At 43.0% G+C, this 23043-nt stretch overlaps 1 protein-coding gene across 9 annotated transcripts in view; it reads right to left on the reverse strand.

Moving 5' to 3' along the window:
• Positions 1 to 23043, reverse strand: part of LOC109870876 (DDB1- and CUL4-associated factor 6) — a 73360-nt gene that overhangs the window by 14332 nt on the left and 35985 nt on the right. For 4 of the 9 annotated variants that reach the window (XM_031805363.1, XM_020461561.2, XM_020461562.2 and 1 more), the window contains exons 4-13: positions 18954 to 19139; positions 18689 to 18802; positions 18310 to 18445; positions 16805 to 17016; positions 13659 to 13752; positions 12836 to 12958; positions 12233 to 12556; positions 11741 to 11914; positions 9381 to 9440; positions 3642 to 3867 (exon numbers count right to left, since the gene is read on the reverse strand). In XM_031805363.1, the coding sequence (XP_031661223.1) occupies positions 3642 to 3867; positions 9381 to 9440; positions 11741 to 11914; positions 12233 to 12556; positions 12836 to 12958; positions 13659 to 13752; positions 16805 to 17016; positions 18310 to 18445; positions 18689 to 18802; positions 18954 to 19139 (1649 nt within the window). The remainder of the gene's footprint in view (positions 1 to 3641; positions 3868 to 9380; positions 9441 to 11740; positions 11915 to 12232; positions 12557 to 12835; positions 12959 to 13658; positions 13753 to 16804; positions 17017 to 18309; positions 18446 to 18688; positions 18803 to 18953; positions 19140 to 23043) is intronic. The other 5 variants (XM_031805367.1, XM_031805366.1, XM_020461563.2 and 2 more) reach the window with 3 other exon arrangements.

Here is a 23043-nt window from a genome sequence, read left to right on the forward strand (position 1 = left end):
CAGGTTCCCTTTGGTTGAAGATCTGATAACATTCAGCATCGAAAATATGCAAAAGTAGAGAAAATTAGAAAGGGGCCAAATACTTTTTTGTGGCACTGCAGTTACATCCCTTTCGATTTTGTATGTTATAAAGTTAAACAAAAAAAATGAAATATTTGATTGAATTTGGAAGACAAACACTACATGGTCAAAAGTATGTGGACACACCTTAAAATGAGTGGATTTGGCTATTTCAGCTACACCCATTTCTGATAGGTGTATAAAATTGAGCACACTGCCACAAACATTGGCAGTAGAATGGCCGGTACTGAAGAGATAAGTAACTTTCAACGTGACATTGTCATAGGATGCCACCTTCCCAACAAGTCAGTTCACCAAATAACTGCCCTGCTAGAGCTGCCCTGGTCGACTTTAAGTGCTGTTATTGTGAAGTGGAAATGTCTAGGAGCAACAACGGCTTAGCCATGAAGTGGTAGGCCACACAAGCTCACAGAACGAGACCGCCGAGTGTTGAAGCGTGTAAAAATCGTATGTCCTCAGTTGCATTACTCACTACCGAGTTCCAAACTGCCTCTGGAAGCAACTTCAGCACAAGAACTGTTCGTCGGGAGCTTCATGAAATGGGTTTCCATGGACGAAGAGCCACACACAAGCCTAAGATCACAATGCGCAATGACAAGCATCGGCTGGAGTGGTATAAAGCTCGCCGCCATTAGACTCTGGAGCAGTGGAAACGCGTTCTTTGGAGTGATGAATCACACTTCATCATCTGGCAGTCCGACGGAAGAATCTGGGTTTAGAGAATGCCAGGAGAACACTACCTGCCAAAATGCATAGTGCCAACTGTAAAGGTTGGTGGAGGAGGAATAATGATCTGGGGTTGTTTTTCATGGTTCAGGCTAGGCCTCTTCATTCCAGTGAAGGGAAATCTTAACGCTACTGCATACATCCAGAAGGCGAGGTCAGTACAGGTGCATCAAAGCTGGGACCGAGAGACTGAAAAACAGCTTCTATTCCAACACCATCAGACTGTTAAACAGCCATCACTAACACAGAGAAGCTGCTACCTTCAGATGAAGTCGGAAATTTACATACACATTAGCCAAATACATTTCAACTCAGTTTTTCACAATTCCTGTCATTTAATCCAAGTAAAAACTCCCTGTCTTAGGTCAGTTAGGATCACCACTTTATTTTAAGAAAGTGAAATGTCAGAATAATAGTAGAGAAAATTATTTATTTCAGCTTTTATTTCTTTCATCACATTCCCAGTGGGTCAGAAGTTTACATACACTCAATTAGTATTTGGTAGCATTGCCTTTAAATTGTTTAACTTGGGTCAAACATTTCAGTTAGCCTTCCACAAACTTCCCACAATAAATGTGGGTGAATTTTGTCCCATTCCTCCTGACAGAGCTGGAGTAACTGAGTCAGGTTTGTAGGCCTCCTTGCTCGCACACGCTTTTTCAGTTCTGCCCACAAATTTCCTATAGGATTGAGGTCAGGGCTTTGTGATGGCCACTCCAATACCTTGACTTTGTTGTCCTTAAGCCATTTTGACACAACTTTGGAAGTATGCTTGGGGTCATTGTCCATTTGGAAGACCCATTTGCGACCAAGATTTAACTTCCTGACTGATGTCTTGAGATGCTGCTTCAATATATCCACATCATCTTCCTACCTCATGATGCCATCTATTTTGTGAAGTGCACCAGTCCCTCCTGCAGCAAAGCACCAACACAACATGATGCTGACACCCCCGTGCTTCACGGTTGGGATGGTGTTCTTCGGCTTGCAAGCCTCCCCCTTTTTCCTCCAAACATAACGATGGTCCTTATGGCCAAATCTTTCTATTTTTGATTCATCAGAGCAGAGGACATTTCTCCAAAAAGTACCATCTTTGTCCCCATGTGCAGTTGCAAACCGTAGTCTGGCTTTTTTATGGCGGTTTTGGAGCAGTGGCTTCTTCCTTGCCGAGCGGCCTTTCAGGTTATGTAGATATAGGACTTGTTTTACTGTGGATAGAGATACTTTTGTACCCGTTTCCTCCAGCATCCTCACAAGGTCCCTTGCTGTTGTTCTGGGATTGATTTGCCCTTTTCGCAATTTCTAGGAGACAGAACCCATATCCTTCCTGAGCGGTATGACGGCTGCGTGGTCCCATGATGTTTATACTTGCGTACTATTGTTTGTACAGATGAACATGGTACCTTCAGGTGTTTGGAAATTGCTTCTAAGGATGAACCAGACTTGTGGAGGTCTACAATTGTTTTACTGAGGTCTTGGCTGATTTATTTTGATGTTCCCATGATGTCAAGCAAAGAGGCACTGAGTTTGTTGGTAATCCTTGAAATACATCCACAGGTACACCTCCAATTGACTCAAATTATGTAAATCAGAAGCTTCTAAAGCCATTACATAATTTTCTGGAATTTTCCAAGCTGTTTAAAGGTACAACTTTGTGTATGTAAACTTCTGACCCACTGGAATTGTGATACAGTGAATTATAAGTGAAATAATCTGTCTGTAAATATTTGTTGGAAAAATGACTTGTGTCATGCACAAAGTAGATGTCCTAACCTTGTTTCCAAAACTCTAGTGTGTTAACAAGAAACTTGTGGAGTGGTTGAAAAACTAGTTTTAATGACTCCAACCTAAATATATGTAAACTTCCGACTTCAACTGTACTGGATCACTAGTTACTTTAATAATGCCACTTTAATAATGTTTACATATCTTGCATTACTCATCTCATATGTATATACTGTATTTCATATCATCTATTTATTCTTGTCTATGCCGCTCGGTCATCGCTCATCCATATATTTACAGTATATGTATATCTTCTTATTCCATTCCTGTTAGATATGAATTGATTGATATTGCTGTACTGTCGGAATTAGAAGCACAAGCATTTCACTACACTCGCAATAACATCTGCTAACCATGTGTATGTGACCAATCAAATGTTATCTTATTTTGCAATGACATTCTAGACGATTCTGTGCTTCCAACTTTTTCAGCATGACAGTGCCCCCGTGGACAAAGCGAGGTCCATACAGAAATGGTTTGACGAGATCGGTGTGCTAGAACTTGACCGGCCTGCACAGAGCCCTGACCTCAACCCCATCAAACACTTTTGGGATCAATTGTACACCGACTGTGAGCCAGACCTAATCGTCCAACATCAGTGCCCGACCTCACTAATGCTCTTGTAGCTGAATGGAAGCAAGTCCCCACAGCAATGTTCCAACATCTAGTGGAAAGCCTTCCCAGAAGAGTGGAGGCTGTTATAGCAGCAAAGGGGGGACAAACTCCATATTAAAGCCCATGATTTTGGAATGACATGTTTGACGAGCAGGTGTCCACATACATTTGGCCATGTAGTGTATGTTGTTCACTTTAAAGAATGTTTGGTATAGTGGCCGTTTTGTTTGTTTGTTTTTGTGTTTGTTTTTAAGCTCTTATAAAAATGATAATAATAAAACAAAGTCACAATGATAAAAAATCTCCATGGAGCGTGCTTTTCATTCCAGCAGTAGGCTTAACCTGGGTCTGTGAAATCAGCTCATAAAGTTTGAATAGGGTAAAGTTGTGCTTCTGGGCTTTTAAGCTGTGGAGTCAGAGACTCGCTTGCTCACCACTCGTCAGTGAAGTCCAGTTTGATGGTGCTGGTAGTGGTTCCCTCAGTGCTGTAGTGTAAACTCAGGACTGGTTCTGCTGTGCTGGCTCGACTACCTCCTGGTCCAGTACTACTACTGGGTGCCCCGGGCGAGGTTCCAGCTACACTGGCAGATACAGACTGGGTTTTCTCCTTGATTGAACTCGCTCCAGCACTTCGCTCCACACTCACAGCTTCTGATGCTCCTGAGAGACAGAGACAGAGAGAGACAGAAAGGGAAGTAGAAAAATATAGATTATTTAATAGGGAATATATTAGCTTTATATATGACAATAGTTTAGTCTTTGAGTGGCTCCTGGTTACCAATGTAAAAATCCCTACTAGACTCCAGACATTTTCAACACAGTTAATCATCGTAAGGCATTGGGTATCCATTTCAGTGTTAGCACTTTGCAGAATGTAGTCTGTAGTTGTGTTGGTTAAAAACATGCCAACTAGATTATATTTGATGTGTTTTACTATATAGGACAATATAATATGATGACAACATGCAGCATTGTTATTTGAGGTAGATGGCAAATTTGCTGGTGTTAAAATCTTGGTGTTGAAGTAAAAAAAAAAAAAAGTGTTGCGAGTGTTATATTGGAGTGTTGTTCAAGTGGGGTTAACCTATGGGATTGAAATTGACGCCACATGCGGTGAAAAAATTAAGTGTTATTTGAATCCCAGTGGAATCGTTACTCTACCGCGTCAACTCTGAATGAAAAAGACGTGGGAGGGCCCTCATAATCATATTTCCCAGGATGCTTTGTTGCAGGTTGCTTTTTAGAATAGTTTGTTTAATATCTATGTTTCTGCATGCACATTGATTCATTGACCTTATAATACACAAAGATAAATAACACATTTTAATTCACTAATTCAATCTGTAAGTGGTTGGACTAATTTCACCCATTATTGAGATGGTTGTTCCAGTTTAGATGGTTTAGGTAGTCTCTTTTATCCATCTTCCCTACCTTGACAGACATTCTAACTGCAGATTGCGGGTGATTAAAAGTTCCATTTGTTTAATATCCTAGATCTGAGTGGATTCCAATAGGAATTATACAACACAAGCCAGCATAATGTGACTTGCCAATGTTGCCTGCAAACCAAAAGTGTTAGGGTAAAAAAAAAAACACTGTGCTAGGGTAAAACAAGGCTGTCAAAGTATTGCCTTATGATAAAAGTAATGTACTGTCATAAAGAATTGTATTTTTCTGATATAATATTCACTTAGGCATTCACTTGCTGAAGGCTACAAGACAATGCCATCGAATGCAACAATCATGTCTCTGTCAATAGCAAACACTGACATGGGTGGTACTGGTAACGTAAATTCCCTCAAAAGGCTTTTACACCCCACAGTCTTATATCACAACAAAAAACTGTTACGGTAACACCACAGGTGTTAATTTCCTAACACTGAGGAAGTGTAACAGCATCTGCCCTAATAAAGTGTTAATTTAATTCCAAATTCACAACACCCATAATGTTAGGAGACCCAACACTCTTGGGGTGTTAGTTTATCAACACTTTGAAAAGTGTTAGTTTAACACTATTTCGGCGGGTCATATACAATGCATTCGGGAACATATTCAGACCCCTAGACTTTTTTCACATTATCTTACGCTACAGCCTTATTCTAAAATGGATTACATTTGTTTTCTTCCTCATCAATCTACACACAATACCCCATAATGACAAACCAAAAACAGGTTTTTAGAAATGTTAGCACATTTATTAAAGACTTTAAAACTGAAATATCACATTTACATAAGTATTCAGACCCTTTACACAGTACTTTGTTGAAGCACCTTAGCCAGCGATCACAGCCTCAAGCCTTCTTGGGTATGACGCTACAAGCTTGGCACAACTGTATTTTGGGAGTTTCTCCCGTTCTTCTCTGCAGATCCTCTCAAGCTTTATCAGGTTGGATGGGAGCATCGCGGCACAGCTATTTCCGTCTTTCCAGAGATGTTCGATGGGGTTCAAGTCCGGGCTCTGGCTGGGCCACTCAAGGACATTCAGAGACTTGTCCCGAAGCCACTCCTGCGTTGTCTTGGATGTGTGCTTAGGGTCGTTGTCCGGTTGGAAGGTGAACCTTTGCTTCAGTCTGAGGTCCTGAGCAGGTTTTCATCAAGGATCCATCAGGCCTCCCGAGTTGCGCTGTGGTCTAAGGCACTGCATCGCAGTGCTAGCTGTGCCACTAGAGATTCTAGGTACGAGTCCAGGCTCTGTCACAGCCGGCCACAACCGGGAGACCCATGGGGCGGCGCACGATTGAACCAGCGTCGTCCGGGTTAGGGGAGGGATTGGCTGGCAGGGATATCCTTGTCCAATCGCACACTAGCGACTCCTGTGGCGGGCAAGGCGCAGTGCATAGTGTACAGTGTTTCCTCCAACACATTGGTGCGGCTGGCTTCCGGGTTCAGTGGGCAGTGTGTCAAGAAGCAGTGCGGCTTTGTTGGGTTGTGTTTCGGAGGACACATGGCTCTCGACCTTCGCCTCTCCCGAGTCCGTACGGAAGTTGCAGCGATGAGACAAGAGTAACTACCAATTTGATACCACGGAACTGGGGAGAAAAAGATACAAAAAAATACAATAAAAAGGATTTCTCTGTACTTAGCTCCATTTATTTTTCCCTTGATCCTGACTAGTCTCCCAGTCCCTTCCGCTGAAGAACATCCCCACAGCATGATGCTGCCACCCCCATGCTTCAACATAGGGATGGTGCCAGGTTTCCTCCAGACGTAACGCTTGGCATTCAGGCCAGAGAGTTCAATATTGGGTTCATCTGACCAGAGAATCCTTTAGGTGCCTTTTGTCAAACTCCAAGCGGGCTGTCATGTGCATTTTACTGAGGAGTGGCTCCTGTCTGGCCACTTTACCATAAAGGCCTGATTGGTGGAGTGCTGCACAGATGGTAATCCTTCTGGAAGTTTTTGGAAGGCACTTCTCCCCGATTTGGCCGGGTGGCCAGCTCTAGGAAGAGTCTTAGTGGTTCCAAACTACTTCCATTTAAGAATTATGGAAGCCACTCTGATCTTAGGGACCTTCAATGCTGCAGAAATGTTTTGTTACCCTTCCCCAGGTCTATGTCTCAACTCAATCCTGTGTCGGAGCTCTACGGACAATTCCTTTGACCTCATGGCTTGGTTTTTGCTCTGACATGCACTGTCAACTGTGGGACCTTATATAGATAGGTGTGTTCCTTTCCAAATCATGTCCAATCAATTGAATTGACCACAGGTGGACTCCAATCAAGTTGTAGAAACATCTCAAGGATGATCAATGGAAACAGGATGCACCTGAGCTCAATTTCAAGTCTCATAGCAAAGGGTCTGAATACGAATATAAATAAGGTATTTCTGTTTTATATTTTTAATAAATAACAACATTCTAAAAAGCAGTTGTGCTTTGTCATTGTGGGATATTGTGTGTAGATTGATGAATAAGGTTGTACTGTATCAAAATATGGATAAAGGGAAAGGGTCTGAATACTTTCCAAGTGCACTGTATATTCAAAGAGCTTCTATATGCTGCAGGAGTGGTCCTTGAGTTGCCTTTCCTCCCACAGACACGTTTCCATAAAATCCCTGTTCGCTTTGTCATTATGGGTTATTGTGTGTAGATGGATGAGGATTTTTTTTATTTAATACATTTTAGAATAAGGCTGTAAAATGTAACAAAATTTGGAAAAATTCAAGGGGTCAAGTGAAGGGGTACAGGAATGCATTTACAGATGCACAATCGAGAGCATCCTGTCGGGCTGTATGGCAACTGCACCCCCCTCAGCCGCAAGGCTCTCCGGAGGGTAGTGAGGTCTGCACAACACATCACTGGGGGAAAACTACCTGCCCTCCATGACACCTACAGCACCCGATGTCACAGGAAGGCCAAAAAGATCATCAAGGACAACAACCACCCGAGCCACTGCCTGTTCACACCACTACCATCCAGAAGGCGAGGTCAGTACAGGTGCATCAAAGCTGGGACCGAGAGACTGATAAACAGCTTCTATCTCAAGGGCATCAGACTGCTAAACAGCTATCACTAACTCAGAGAGGCTGCTGCATACATGGAGACCCAATCACTGGCCATTTCAATAAATGGATCACTAGTCACTTTATACAATGCCACTTTAATGTTTACATATCTTACATTACTCAACACATGTATATACTGTATTCTATACCATCTATTGCACCTTGACGATGCCGCTCGGTCATCGCTCATCCATATATTTATATGTACATATTCTCATTCAGCCCTTTAGATTTGTGTGTATTAGGTAGCTGTTGGAGAATTGTTAGATTACATGTTAGATATTACTGCACTGTTGGAACTAGAAGCACAAGCATTTCGCTACACTCGCATTAACATCAACTAACCATTTGTATGTGACCAATACAATTTGATTGTATACATACTAAGAAAGTGCTGAATTTAACACTGTGTTAAATTCTGATCTCAAATATGCTGTGCATACTCAGTCCTCTGTGCTGCATTGTACGCTCACCTCCTGGTGACTCTTGTTCCACAATAACATTTTCGTGTAGGTCTACTACACACAGTTCACACTGACAGTGTGCAAGGCATTCCTTACACAGAGGAAGAGTGGAATGGTTTCAATCGTCCCAAACCACAGGAGCAATACATACAATGTATCATATACTATCAAAAACGTGAGGTGCACTTGATTTAACTTGCCCATCACAACGGTACCAATAGAACCAATAGGACAGCGACCACCCTGCACGCCGGTGAAGCTAAATCAAGTGGACCTCAAGCATTTGCCAGTGTTTGACCCAGATCTGAACCAAAACATCACACAGGTGAGTAGGAAACAACACAAATATACAGGGGTCAAATGCAAGCCTCTCAAACTACCACCACACACAATAGTTCATCACAAAATGGGGCTTGGAATGTCATTGTATCCTAGGGTATATTGTGTTAATGTTCTGCGAAATAAGCCAATACAGGGACGATTGCATTGAGAGGTTAATGGTCTGAGCGTGAGATGATTTACAGCCCGGCTGTGACTGAGGGAAAAGGCAGAAGAAGAGGAGCAAGATTGTGTTATGAGTCCAACATAAAAACAATACTTTATTTTAATTTGATTTAACCTTTATTTAACTAGGAAAGCCAGTTAAGAACAAATTCTTATTTTACAGGGACTGCCTACCCCGGCCAAACCCTAACCCAGACGATGCTGGGCCAATTGTGCGCCGTCCTATGGGACTCCCAATCACAGTCGGTTGTGATACAGCCCGGGATCGAACCAGGGTCTGTAGTGATGCCTCTAGCACTGAGATGCAGTGCCTTAGACCGGGAGCCCAAGGGCTGGCGAATGACCAAACATTATCTCAAGTTATAGGTTCAACAAGAGAGCCTTGGATAAGATATCCAACACCAGCCTTCGCCCTGGGGACTGGGTTGGCCAAATGTGACTAGAATGCATGCCTAGTGAAAATGCTCTCAGGTAAAGAAGGTGGAGGGACAAGGTACACACCGGAACTCTCATGCGAATATATTTTAAATGCCACACAGACGAGACAGAAAGCACAGAGGAAAACAGAGATACAAAAGAAGGAGAGAAAGAGAGGAAGAAACTACAGGGATACAGGGAAAGAAGGAGAGAGTTTAGGAGGGAGGGAGAGAGCGACAGCGAGAGAAAGATAGAAGGGAGGAAAAGAGAGGAGAGGAGACGCACCCTGCTGCTCATCCAGAGTCATGGATCCCAGCTGTTTGTTAACCACAGATGAGGGAGAATCTGGAACACAAATAAGACTCACTAAACAACGGGCATAGAGGTCGGAGGTCACACCAGAGGTCATATGGTCACGCTCGGGTCAAAGTTCAAACGCTGCTTAAATTGGACCAAGGCCAAGCAGGAAGAAGAGTTAACAAACACGGCTACATGAACAGACAGTGTTCTTTGTTGCAACACTGGGAAGCGCTAGGAAGGACAAGTTGATATTGATATGGTTATAGAACAGCAGCAATTTCCCTAGACACAGCTTGTGGGAGATTGAACACAGACTGTAGAGTGCCACACGTGCAGAGCTGAAAAATATAGCACACGCGCGATTCAAGGTTTGATGTCAATTGAAGATTTACACAGTAGTTTAACTTATTCACGCATCTCAAGTTACTCTCACAGGGCCGAGTGAGACCTAAGTCATGGTCTGATGGACCTCACACTAATACCAACATCCACTCACTCCATGCCTGTTAAGCGGATACCAGTGGCAAACCACACTGACCAAAACCCATGTCATGCCCAAACACCTGTCACCTTACGTGAGCAGTAGTCAGTCATCTCAAACAGGGCATCATGCAGAGATTCATCATTGGTCAACCTTTTACTCCACCTCAAATTAGATTCATAGACTTCACCAAAAAAGGTGTTACCGGTACATATTGATTGATTTCCACCCCAATGTCACATGGTCTGCGGCCAGTGCATTCCACAGCAAATCAAGTGATGTGTACCAGACGGAGTGAAGAAGCTTAGTACAACACGACATTAATAGACCATGGGGGTGTATGCATCAATCGTTACATCAGCTCCTAGAAGATCTGATACAAAGGCTGTAGAGAGATCAGATCTTAATCTTAACCATCCATAGTCGTAGTCAATGTTCCCTCGCCATTTTTCGGCACTGATGTCAGGTCTGCTGAGCACAAACTTGAACGTTGTGAAAATTCTGTGCAACTTCTGGCACGTTTACTGTGAACACAGGCTGTACCCGCTTTAAGTTATAGTTATAACAGTGAAGGCCACTGTGGCTATTTGATCATAATGTAGGCCTATCAGAGTGGCCTACCATCAAACACAATGGAGAAAACGCATCCCATAACATTTTTTTACATTGAAATAGCTGTTCTATCATTCAGCCTACAGTAGCAGCCAATGGGTGGTGTTCAATATAGGCCTACATTCCATTAGACTTTTGGAAAAAATATGCAGGGCTTGACACTAACCTGTTTACTCACTTGTCCTTCAGACAAGGAGGTGAATGAAAATGCAAGAAACCACTTTACAAAATAAAATTAGCTTAAAAAACTAGCTTACTCAAGCCTGTCTCAAAATACAACACTGTCCCCTTAAGACGGAAAAAAAGCTCTTCACCGGACTTGCTTTTCAAAGATGTCTAGAAATGCACACATTTTGTAGGAAGCAACCAAATCAAAGCAAATTTCGTACATCAGCTGATATCTCAAAGTGCTGTACAGAAACCCAGCCTAAAACCCCAAACAGCAAGCAATGCAGGTGTAGAACCACTCCCCCATTGCTGACTAGAAAATAGCTATAACTGGGCTAATAACCCACTAGCAAAGAATATGAACAAATGTACACACGTGGCTCTAGCTTTGATCTCAAAACAAGCGCAACTACTATCGACCACTCATGCTGTAAACACAGTCCGGTTCAAAGTGAACTGCACAGATCCATATATGGCAATGGTCTATTTGCATATAGGGATACTGCAGCTCTGATTGGTTGTACCGCACTGGCAATATACACCTGCAATAACATCTGCTGAACACGTGTATGTGACCAATAAAATATATTTTGTTAAAGAGAAAAACTAGAAAGTTGAGTGAAGTTCAATCTCGTGCTTCTCTGCGCGAGCTGATATTTATTCTGCATGGCAGTCCAGAGGGAACTGCGTGCCAACCACTTCATATTGCTTTTGATACAAAGGGGGTGAAGAAGCAGTGTTCCACAGCCAGAGGGTGCCAAATGCCACACCGTACAGGGGAGCTACAGGCGGGACTACCCAAGCAGCAAAGGGGTTGTGCATGTTTGGTGGGAAGGGGTTTGGGTGAGGTGTAAATGAGAATTAGGAAAGGGAATTTGGGTAGAGGGGGTGGTGAGTTAGGGAAAAGAGAGGAAAGGGTGTATGGGTGTGGGGATTGGAGTAGGATGAAGACGACCCATAGATAGATATAAGGTCAGATTCAGTAGGGTAAGATGATCCTCGATCTGTACGGGCAACGTTTGACCGAAAGTATGGGGATATTAAGTGGAAAGCAGGAAGGAGAGGGGTTGGGGTGGCAAGTAACCTGCAGGGGGGGGCGTCTCGGTGGAAGCGCCAACAGCAGCAGCCCCCCTTGATTGCATCTCAGTGGCTGCGGTGGAGGAAGGGGTTTGGCTCTGTCCTGGGGGGTCGGCCAACAGGAGCAACCGCTGCAAACGCCTACACACTAGACTTACCGGCAGCCGGTTAGGGCCGTACTCTGACAGAGAGATAGAGAGACGAGAGGGATAGAGTGAATGGAGGCAGAAGACAAGAGAAGGAGGAGAGGTAAACAAAGGGAGACAAAGGGAAATAAAAGGAAATAATATGGTTGAAAAAGGAGAGGGTAAGGCTGCTGCTTGAGTGGCACGGCTCCCACACACCAATAGACGGTACACACACACTCACACACGTGTTTTGGTCTGCTTGTGGGAGTCTACTGTGAGTCACCGGTTAGCTCCCCTCAAATCAAATATGCTGACTCGCCCCTCTTATGGGAGTACTCAGTGTGTGTGTGTTCTCTCCACGCAATTCTTACCAGACAATGCAATCTCTGTGGTGGGTGTTGGCGTGGGGGTCACAGGCATGTCTGCCTGACTCCTCTGTTCTGAGTCTAGGGAGGAGGTGAGGGAGGAGGGGAGCACCGAGCCCTCCATGGACGAGCAGCTTGATGCAGGAGGTGCTGTAACTGTTGACGATGACTCTGAGGTGGACTTGGGGAGGGGTACAGGTACAGAAGCAACGGCTGGGGCCTCTGTTTCCATGGAGCCCTCTAGGGATCTGGCTTGTTGTGAAGGGGGTATTGTAGGGAGCGTTGGGATAGTGGGTGTTGTAAGAGCCCCCTCTATACGGGGAAGAGTGCCTGGAGGAGACAAATGGAACAGATGTTTTGGAACAGGTTTTTTTTCTGAAGCATGTCTTTTCAGTGTTACTTCAAGGAGAATTTCCATCTTCAGACAGTTCTATTATATTGTATTCTATTTCATTATTTTTTATTCAATTATTTCCAACTTTTAACGTTTGTCCCTTTTAACGTTTGTCCCAAACAAACAACTAAGGTCTGATCTTAGATCTGTGGTAACGGGCCAACACTAAGTACCATTTAAGCTGGCCGCCAACCACTACCGTCCCAGTGTCTCACCTCTTGGGCGTGTTTGAGAGCGCGTGGTCCCCCGGCTGCTCTGGGCCTCGCTGGCCTCCTCAAACCAACGGGACAACATGTCTGACATCCTCTGCATCAGCGATACGTTCTGGCTCTGTTCTCCTGGGGGGGTTCAAAGGTCAGAGATCGGGTTGGCATGGGACATGACTAGTCGGCATTTCTCAGCACAACATTTCCTTGAAAACCCACAAAGTTATTGTTGTTGTTGCCCCCTTTACCATCGGTCCAGAGAATCCTCGTATCAGGGTATAGCTTGTACTATAACGCATAAGTCCCTCAATAGCCAACAGCGGAGTACCAATCCACTGCATCATCCAGACATTGACTAATTGGGAAAAAAAGTTTGCTTCTCCTTCATCTACAATACCCTAAGATCTATAAAAGTCTGTGATAGCGAAAGGCAGCTTTATCACAGTCCCAGCTGGGCCCGTAATAAGTTGTGAGTCAGTGAAAGCTAAAGCTAACGAGATCCCCATAGACAGAGATAGGCCCTGTTAGCCTCATTAGCAATGAGAGGTAGAGGCTCTGGGTGAGAGATTAGAGCTCAGGCTCTCAGAGGAGATGGAAGAGACGTAGAGAGTAATCAGGCTGTGTGTGTGTGTGTGTGTGTGTGTCAGGGAGAGCGAGAGAACGAGAGAGAGAGAGAGAGAGAGAGAGAGAGAGTAGAATGTGTCTCTGTGTTCAGTCATACCAATTGTGTTCAGTCATACCAAATGAAGAATAACGGAGAGACTGAGGAGGTAATAGAGAAGAGAGAGAGGGAGACTGTGTGTTTGTTGTGAGAGTGATTGTGCACGCTTACCGTCCCGCTCTCTTTCGCTCTCAGGGCGAGCACGGGGTCCAGTGTCAGACCAGTCACCTCGTAGACGAAGACGCTTCACTGGGGGTTGCCGCAGCTGTGGACACACACACAAAACATTAAGCATAGTTAAAAATAGCCATGGCACAGTTCCAGTCACTCCCCCACACAGGAAAACAGGCCTAGAGCCAGGGACCTGGTCACCCAACACTGGTGCCTTAACTCCTCCCATGGGGACAGATAGAGAGAGGGACAGCCAACTTCAGGAGAGAGAGATGAAGAGAGAGCGTGGGAGAGACAGAATCACAACTGTGTGGAGAGATAAATAAATAGAGCGAGGGGGTGAGAGAAGGTAAAGAGCTGAGGGGAGAGGAGAAAAAGACAGGTGAGATAGTCAGAGGGCTGAAGGTGTGACAAAGAGTTGCACAAGTAGGGTTGCAGGAGTAAGATTATGGGTGAGAGCATTAGAGAGAGGTAAAAAGATTCCTTGGCAGGCCCTACAGTCCCCGATCTGGTCTATTTCGGTGGGGTGAGTGGTGGAACATTGCCTGCGTTGGTAGCTGTATTTAGAAAGGCATGCGGGAGCAGAGCCGGGTGACAGTTGAGACAGCTGAGGAGACTGGCACCGTGATCTAGCACATCCAGAAAAACTGCTTCCCCTCAAGCCCTTACTCTTAACTTGGCCCACGTCCTTACAGAGGCTGTGTTTGTTTGCGGGAGTGTGTGTGTGTGTGTGTGTGTGCACCACTGAGTTTATGAGCAGAATCTTTTCTTGTCTTACTTCCCCTGGAATCTTGTGTGTGATCCTTCGCTCATCTCCTTTTAATTTTATTCTCCCTCTTAATCCTCCTGTTCCCTCTCTTTCTTCCTTCCTTCCCCTCTTCCTTGCTCTTTATGTCCTTCCTCAGGCCTGTCAGGGTTGTTTGTTCCTCTCACTGCACCAGCTGCCACCGCACAACACATTAACAGGAGATGCCCTGAGAGCACTTCAGTCACTCAACACAAAGCCAGCTATGTCTGTTTACAATCAACATCCCCTTGGTTTGAGAGTGGAGGGGGAGCTAACATTCAGGGTTGGGTAGGTTACTTTCTAAATGTAATCCATTACAGTTACTAGTTACCTGTCCAAAATGTTCATTAGTAATTTAACTTTTGGATTACCAAAACCCAGTAACATAATCTGATTATATTCCATTACTTTTAGATTACTTTCCCCTTAACAGGCATTAGAAGACACAAATGTATGCTACCAACTGAACGACATCTATTGCAGGATAAATCAATGTTAAAGCTTAAATAGCTGGCCATATATGGATGGTAATGTTTACTTTATGGGTTGGTTATGTAGGCTTCTTCTAACCCATCACGTTCTACTACGTAGAATAATATGATTCAATTATATCTTTACATTAAAAACCAAGGTCTATCAGAATTCTAGTCATTCCAATAAATGTTATACCCCTTGATCTTCAAGAATAGGACTTGGAGTCCTATTAGTATAGATTAGCTAAATTGTTTAACCTGAGCATGACCCCAAAACTAAAGACTTATTAGCCAGTCCTACTCTGTTGTTTATGATTTTGTTGTCACGGAGGACTGATTGGGCTCATGGAATGGCAAGCTTTGAGCACTACTGAAAAGTGCTATTTACATGTGAAAAATGAATGTCATATGCTGCATTTACTATAGGCCTTTTGTTGACCTTTTTTGTTGGTGACACTTTGATATCTTGATAATATGCAGCTGTTTAAAGAGCAAATCCACAGAGGAACCAATAACAAAACGGTCACCTGTTTTGGTAAAAAGCTGAGGGATGGGCCTGGAGAAATGTAACCAACTCAGATTAATATACAGAGCTATGGATGCAAGGACTGACCCTCCATGATATAGAAACGATTGTTTGAAGCATATTATGAGGCGATACAGTGTTTGTTTACATTTGCAATGTTTACAAACATTTGGGAAATACAAGCTTATATCTTGGGTTCTCATGGAGTGTGACAGTTGAACTAAGCTCATAAGTTATATTCTTCAAGACTCAATTGATATATATATAAATCCAAAAATGGATGTAGCAACTACAGATTTCCACTTTAAGTCTATCAAAAGTGTGCAAGGTTGAGCATGTGTATAGCGTTTTAGATTGAGCAATAAAAGCCTCACTTGTATTCCATAGGTTGGGATCCGCACTTTGCAGCTGTTGCAAGAGTGCATTTTTCACTGGCTGTCCACTGGTCACAAAAACAATGATTGATAGGCAGCTTAAACGTCTTCAATTCAACCATTATGGGGTTAAAATACATATTTAGATCTGTGAACATCCATCCACAACAACCACAATCCGTAAGGTGCAAATAGCTAAATGAGAGAGCAGCATGGTGATTCACATCAATGCACTATCTAGATATCAATAACAAGTGATATCCGTATCGCCGTAGACTACAACACTGATGTCATCCTTACCTCCGAGCGTTTATTCAAGTTGGATAATCTTTGAATGCTGACAGCAGTCGCACCATTGGAAGGCATAGGTTGGACTGGAGCCTACAAAGCCTATTCCTGCTCTTTTCCCACAATCAATCCACAACACATTTGGTGTGTCTTCATAGGGGTCTCTGACTTGTGGTCAGACTCGCTCAGGTGGAACAAACTTAAACTTGCGCCTTTTTTAATGCTGATTTGAATGTCCTGCCAAAGTTTTCCCCCCGCAAACGTTCTTTCTGAATATAAAGTAATCCTCGAGGTAATCATCTAGTTTTTCAAAGGTATCTGTAATCTCATTACAATATTTTTGCTGGTAACGTAACAGATTACATTTAACAATTTTTTTGTAATCCATTACTCCACAACCCTGCTTACATTAGAAGCCTATGTCTCGTCTGGCCATGTGTGTGTTTATGCTCCCAGCAAAGTCCCATATGGACAATAAACAACATGGTACCATGATCAAATCCCCCACTGACTCATGTAATTGCTCTTGAATGTTTTTAACACACAGGAGAGTGTAAAAATACTGAAGTACGTATACCCACTTTCACAGAGGGGCAAACACAGTGTGTGTGTATCCTAGCCTGGCTGTGCATAGAGAAGTATACACCTTTCATATTTAACAAACTAAAATGGTGGCGTCTCTTCCCTCCTCTCCTCACCTCCTCCCTCCTCTCCTCGGATGGGCCCTTCAGCTCTCGGGCCTGGTCATTTTTGGGGTCAAACAGGTAGATATAGTCTGAAGAATAGCTGACCAGCACCTCCTGTCCGTCTCCGCTGTAGCAGAGCGACGTCACGCGACATAACTTGTTGGACAGGTGGGCGGGGACAAAGCGCACACACATGCCAGTCGTTCCGCGGCCCATGTAGTTACCTGAGGGAGGGGGGCAGAGAATTTAGTGAGACAGTCAGAGGCAAGTAAGGGGGAACGACATGGGGCAGAGTTAAACTAAACGAAGTCAGTAGTAGCGCAACTCCAAATGTTTCTATTATTTAACCTTTATTTTAACAGGAAAGACATATTGAGATCTCTTTTACAAATGTGCCCTGTATATACACATTAGACCCTAACTATATCTATCTATCTATCTATCTATCTATCTATACACATTAAAATACAAAATCACAGTCATGGGAACTACAAATCATTTCAATCATTAAATTTGCCCGAACATCAAGATGAAATGTATTTTGAATTTTGTTCCAGCAATACGGTGCATTAAAACTAAAAGCAGATTCACCTAGAACCTCAAGAGTTAACCAATCCTGTGAACGGATTAGCAACTCCGGTATCTATACATCAACAGCAAAGTTAGATAAGACGGAGAGACGGACGTTTATGAAGTAGGGGCATGTAAACAATTAGGGAGTAATGTAGAGATCTACGGGTCTTTAGTGAAGTCCAGCCTATCTTTTGATACAGGATGCAGTGATGAGTATCAAAACTGGCACTTGTAACAAAACGAAGGGCACTATGGTAGTCTATGTTTTTTAAACGTCAAACCCATGTCAATCCTAATGTCTAAGTATTTATATGCAGGAACACCTTCGGTTGGAGAACCCAGAGTTTGAAAACAACATGCATTTCACTCGTTCGATGACGTTGGCTCCAATGGTTAAGGTTAGATCCTAGATTCTGTCTGTCTTCCACAATGACAGAGCATTCAGAGACGCATCCCAAAGGATGCCAGACCGACACAGCCCAGCCATCTAGACTAGAGTGCGCTCAATGGAACAGACATTCATCTTTCTCTAGCCCACAGGGCGATGGCAGCACTGAGACAGGCACAGACAGACAAGACAGCCTCTAGTGCATTGCCCTTATCTGTCAACCCAAAGACCTGGCTGCCACAGTGTACTGCTGCACTCTGGAATAAGTGAAAAGCAGTTGCAGGTGCTGGAGGGATGGTGTCTCTATGATCCAGTAGTATGGGTGATTGCACTGTCCCAACAGCAGAGTAGATAGGAGTATAGATATATCCATAGATACACCGATAGAATAAGACAATATGACAGGGGATTGTTGACAAACTGATCTTCCAGTCCATGAAATATCTATTGATAAAAATTCAGACAGACAGTTGTACAACAAAGACAGACAGACATACGCAGACCGAGAGAGATACATTTGGATAGAGCTAAATGAGAGGACAGAGTTGTTTGTTACCCGTAGCCCTGGTGCCCAGCATGCGTCTGTCGTAGATGCGTACTGAACTATCGGAGCAGCCCACCGCCAGGTAATAGGGCACTAGCGGACAGATGGAGATAGACGTCGCCGCCCGCCGACAGTTTATCAAGATGTCCTGGTGAGAGGAAGAGAACGTAAACAACAACAGACTAGTTGGCTAAAATCAGCCAAGCCGGCAAGGTGTGATATAATATACAAATAAGAAGATAAAATAATAAAGGATATGCTGACAAATACAAGAGGCCAAATAATAGACCAATAAAGACAAATAAAAAGGAATAAGAGATAAGTGCTGATTGTTGGTGTTCTTGGTTTGTTTTTTTCACGTTGAAAAATCTAAAAAAAATCCCTTCCTTACGTCTTTGCAGTCCTCTTTAGTGCAGCTGGTCTTCATGCGCAAGTCGAACCAGCGCACGGTGCCGTCCTCCCCACACGACAGGAACGTGTAGGGGTCGTTGGGTACCGTCATAATCTAACAGCAGAACAGGAGGAGAGAGGTGGAGGGAAAGAGAGAGAGAGAGAGAAAGGTGGGAGGACATGTGAAAAAATAAACTATGTTTGCATAGCTCCCTCAACCTATTTTAAATTAGCCACACACAAAAGAAAATCCTTTTGTACAGTACCTCATAGGCTGTGCCGTAGTGGCAGGTGAACTGGCACTGCCTGTTGATGTCGGGGCTCTTCTCTGTGTGGGTGTAGTAGATGATACCATCCCCAGAGCACGAGATGATCTGCTGGTCACTGGTCTGGGGCATGAACTTAGCACTGAAGATGTTCGCCCGGTGACCCGACCGTATGGTTGCCTTAACCTGAGGAGAGTTTCAGAGAGGAGAGTGTGTAGCAAGTTGCAGTGGTGTGTGTGGTTGGCTCTGTTGTATACATAGGAAATGAAGGATATATGAAATCGGTGTTACGCATTGTTAAGTTAAATTGACTCTACTGGGAGTTATCTTAACACTCAAGAGAGTTAATAAACTCCCTGGAGTTCATTGGGACGGAGAACTTTTAACTCCATTAAGAGTAACCAGAGACGGAGTTAAATCTATGGAGTTATTCACAGATGTGGGAGAGGCCTCTGTCATATTTCCCAGCAGGCTCTGTTGCAGGTAGATTTTTATTAATTGTTTGTTTCAAAATCGGTGTTTTCGCATGTACATAGATTTAAAAAAAAAAATAGACACAATTTTTTTCCCAAAACTAATCCAATCTGTAATTGGTTGGATTTATAGCAACCGTTAGTGAGATAGTGAGTATACGTAGCCTTGATGTACACTACCTGACCAAAAGTATGTGGACAACTACTCGTCAAACATCTCATTACAAAATCATGGGCATTAATATGGAGTTGGTCCCCTTCGCTGCTATAACAGCCTCCACTCTTCTGGAAAGGCTTTCCAATAGATGTGGAACCTTGCTGTAGGGACTTGCTTCCATTCAGCCACAAGAGCATTAGTGAAGTCGGGCACTGATATTGGGAGATTAGGCCTGGCTTGCAATCGGCATCCTAATTCATCCCAAAGGTGTTAGATGGGGTTAAGGTCAGGGCTCTATGCAGGCTAGACAAGTTATTCCACACTGATCTCGACAAACCATTTCTGTATGGGCCTTGCTTTGTGCACGGGGGGCATTGTCAAGCTGAAACAGAAAAGGGCCTTCCCCAAACTGTTGCCAATGTTGGAAGCACAGAATTGTCTAAAATGTCATTGTATGCTGTGGCGTTAAGATTTCCCTTCACTGGAACTAAGGGGCCTAGCCCGAACCATGAAAAACAGCCCCAGACCATTATTCCTCCTCCACCAAACTTTACAAACTTGGCACTATGCATTTGGGCAGGTAGCAGTCTCCTGGTATATGCCAAACCGTGATTCGAAGCGTGATTCATCACTCCAGAGAACGCGTTTCCACTGCTCCAGAGTCCAATGGCGGCGAGCGTTACACCAATCCAGCCAACGCTTGGCATTGCACATGGTGATGTTAGGCTTGTGTGCGGCTGCTCAGCCATGGAAACCCATTTCATGAAGCTCCCGAAGAACAGTTATTGTGCTGACGTTGCTTCCAGAAGCAGTTTGGAACTCGGTAGTGAGTGTTGCAACCGCTTCAGCACTCGGAGATCCAGTTCTGTGAGCTTGTGTGGCCTACCACTTTGCGGCTGAGCCGTTGTTGCTCCTAGACGTTTCCACTTCACAATAACAGCACTTACAATTGACCACGGCAGCTCTAGAAGGTCAGAAATCTGAAGAACTGACTTGTTGTAAAGGTGGCATCCTATGATGGTGCCACGTTGAAAGTCACTAAGCTCTTCACTAAGGCCATTCTACTGCCAATGTTTGTCTATACACCTGTCAGCAACGGGTGTGGCTGAAGTAGCCAAACCTATTAAGTTTGAAAGGGTGTCCACTAGAGGTCGACCGATTAATTGGAATGGCCGATTAATTAGGGCCGATTTCAATTTTTCATAACGATCAGTAATCAGCATTTTTGGACACCGATTATGGCCGATTACATTACACTCCATGAGGAGACTGCGTGGCAGACTGACTACCTGTTATGCGAGTGCAGCAAGGAGCCACGGTAAAGTGCTAGCTAGTATTAAACATATCTTATAAAAACAATCAATCTAAACATAATCACTAGTTAATTACACATGGCTGATGATATTACTAGTTTATCTAGCTTGTTCTGCGTTGCATATAAACGATGCGGTACCTGTTAATTTATCATTGAATCACAGCCTACTTCGCCAAATGGGTGATTTAACAAGCGCTTTCACGGAAAAAGCACTGTTTGTTGTTGTGTCACTTCTCTTGCGTTCATTGCATGCAGAGTCAGGGTATATGCAACAGTTTGGGCCGCCTGGCTCGTTGCAAACTAATTTGCCTGAATTTTACCTAATTATGACATAACATTGACGGTTGTGCAATGTAGCAGCAATATTTAGACTTATGGATGCCACCCGTTAGATAAAATACGTAACGGTTCCGTATTTCACTGAATGAATAAACGTTTTGTTATTGAAATTATAGTTTCCGGATTTGACCATATTAATGACCCAAGGCTCGTATTTCTGTGTGTTATTATATTATATTTAAGTCTATGATTTGATAGAGCAGTCTGACTGAGCGGTGGTAGGCAGCAGCAGGCTCGTAAGCATTCATTCAAACCGCACTTTACTGCGTTTGCCAGCAGCTCTTCGCTGTGCTGTTTATGACTTCAAGCCTATCAACTCCCAATATTAGGCTGGCAATACTAAAGTACCTATTAGAACATCCAATAGTCAAAGGTATATGAAATACAAATGGTATAGAGAGAAATAGTCCTACAATAACTACAACCTAAAACTTCTTACCTGGGAATATTGAAGTCTCATGTTAAAAGGAACCACCAGCTTTCATATGTTCTCATGTTCTGAGCAAGGAACTTAAACGTTAGCTTTTTTACATAGTACATATTGCACTTTTACTTTCTTCTCCAACACCTTGTTTTTGCATTATTTAAACCAAATTGAACATGTTTCATTATTTATTTGAGACTAAATTGATTTTACTGATGTATTATATTAAGTTAAAATAAAAAGTGTTCATTGTTCATTCAGTATTGTTGTAATTGTCATTATTACAAATATATATATATATATTTTTTTTTTAATATATATATATTTTTTAATTCGGCCGATTAATCAGTATCGGCCTTTTTTGGTCCTCCAATAATCGGTATTGGCGTTGAAAAATCATAATCGGTCGACCTACTTTTGTACATATAGTGCATTGTATTTTCTTCCCTACTATGACAAGCATTCTGAATGCAAGTTGTGAATGATATCTTCCTGCAAGTTGACTTCCACAGAAATGTGATATCACATCGCAAACCACCATAATTTGACACATTAAGAAATATTCAAATAAGGCTTTACACTCTTATAACTCAAAGGAAATAAACTGGAGAAATGCACTCTGCTGTAGATTATTGTTCATTCAAACCAACACAGAAATGTGCAAAATGGCAAGGGAGTTGATTAAAAACAACACTGAAAAGAGTAAAATGTCAATTGGGAGTTAAATTTAAGCAATTCTGAGAATTGGATATTTACTCCATTTAATGTAATTTTTAACTCCAGAAATATCCACACAATGACCAGAGTAGTGGGGGTGGGACCATATAACACCCAAAATAGTGTTACATTTACATAAAATGTAAAGCTTTAAGATGTAACTTTTTGTGAGGGGCGACCAAGTTCACATCAAAATGTGTCTGTCATTCTACTTGAAAGCAAGTCTAAGAAGAGGTAGATCTGTTCTATGCGCGCTATTTCTATGCTTCTGGTTCTTAAGTTTTTGCATCTTTTACTTTTGGTTTTGTACACCAGCTTCAAACAGCTAAAAATACTATATTTTGGGTTATTGAAAAGGTATTTCACAGCAGATGGTACAATGATTCTCTACAATTAATTATCAGGTAGAACAGAAACCCAGCAAGCTCCGGACCTCATAGGGTAAGAGCTGTATACCCATGCTCCACACTATATTTTATTGCTCTGTCGCATAAACTGACGAAATGGCGGAGAGATATCTGCATATTGCACCTTTAAGTGATTGTATAATAATTGTAAAATATAAGAGGGCTGAAAAAGGTTTACTTAATGCACACCCGGGCACTGAAAAAAATCAAGCCAGCGCTTAATTGACCCAGGTCCTCAAGTTTCATATCAACACAAGA

This window comes from Oncorhynchus kisutch, linkage group LG26, assembly GCF_002021735.2.
Source record: "Oncorhynchus kisutch isolate 150728-3 linkage group LG26, Okis_V2, whole genome shotgun sequence".
Taxonomy (NCBI): Eukaryota; Metazoa; Chordata; class Actinopteri; order Salmoniformes; family Salmonidae; genus Oncorhynchus; species Oncorhynchus kisutch.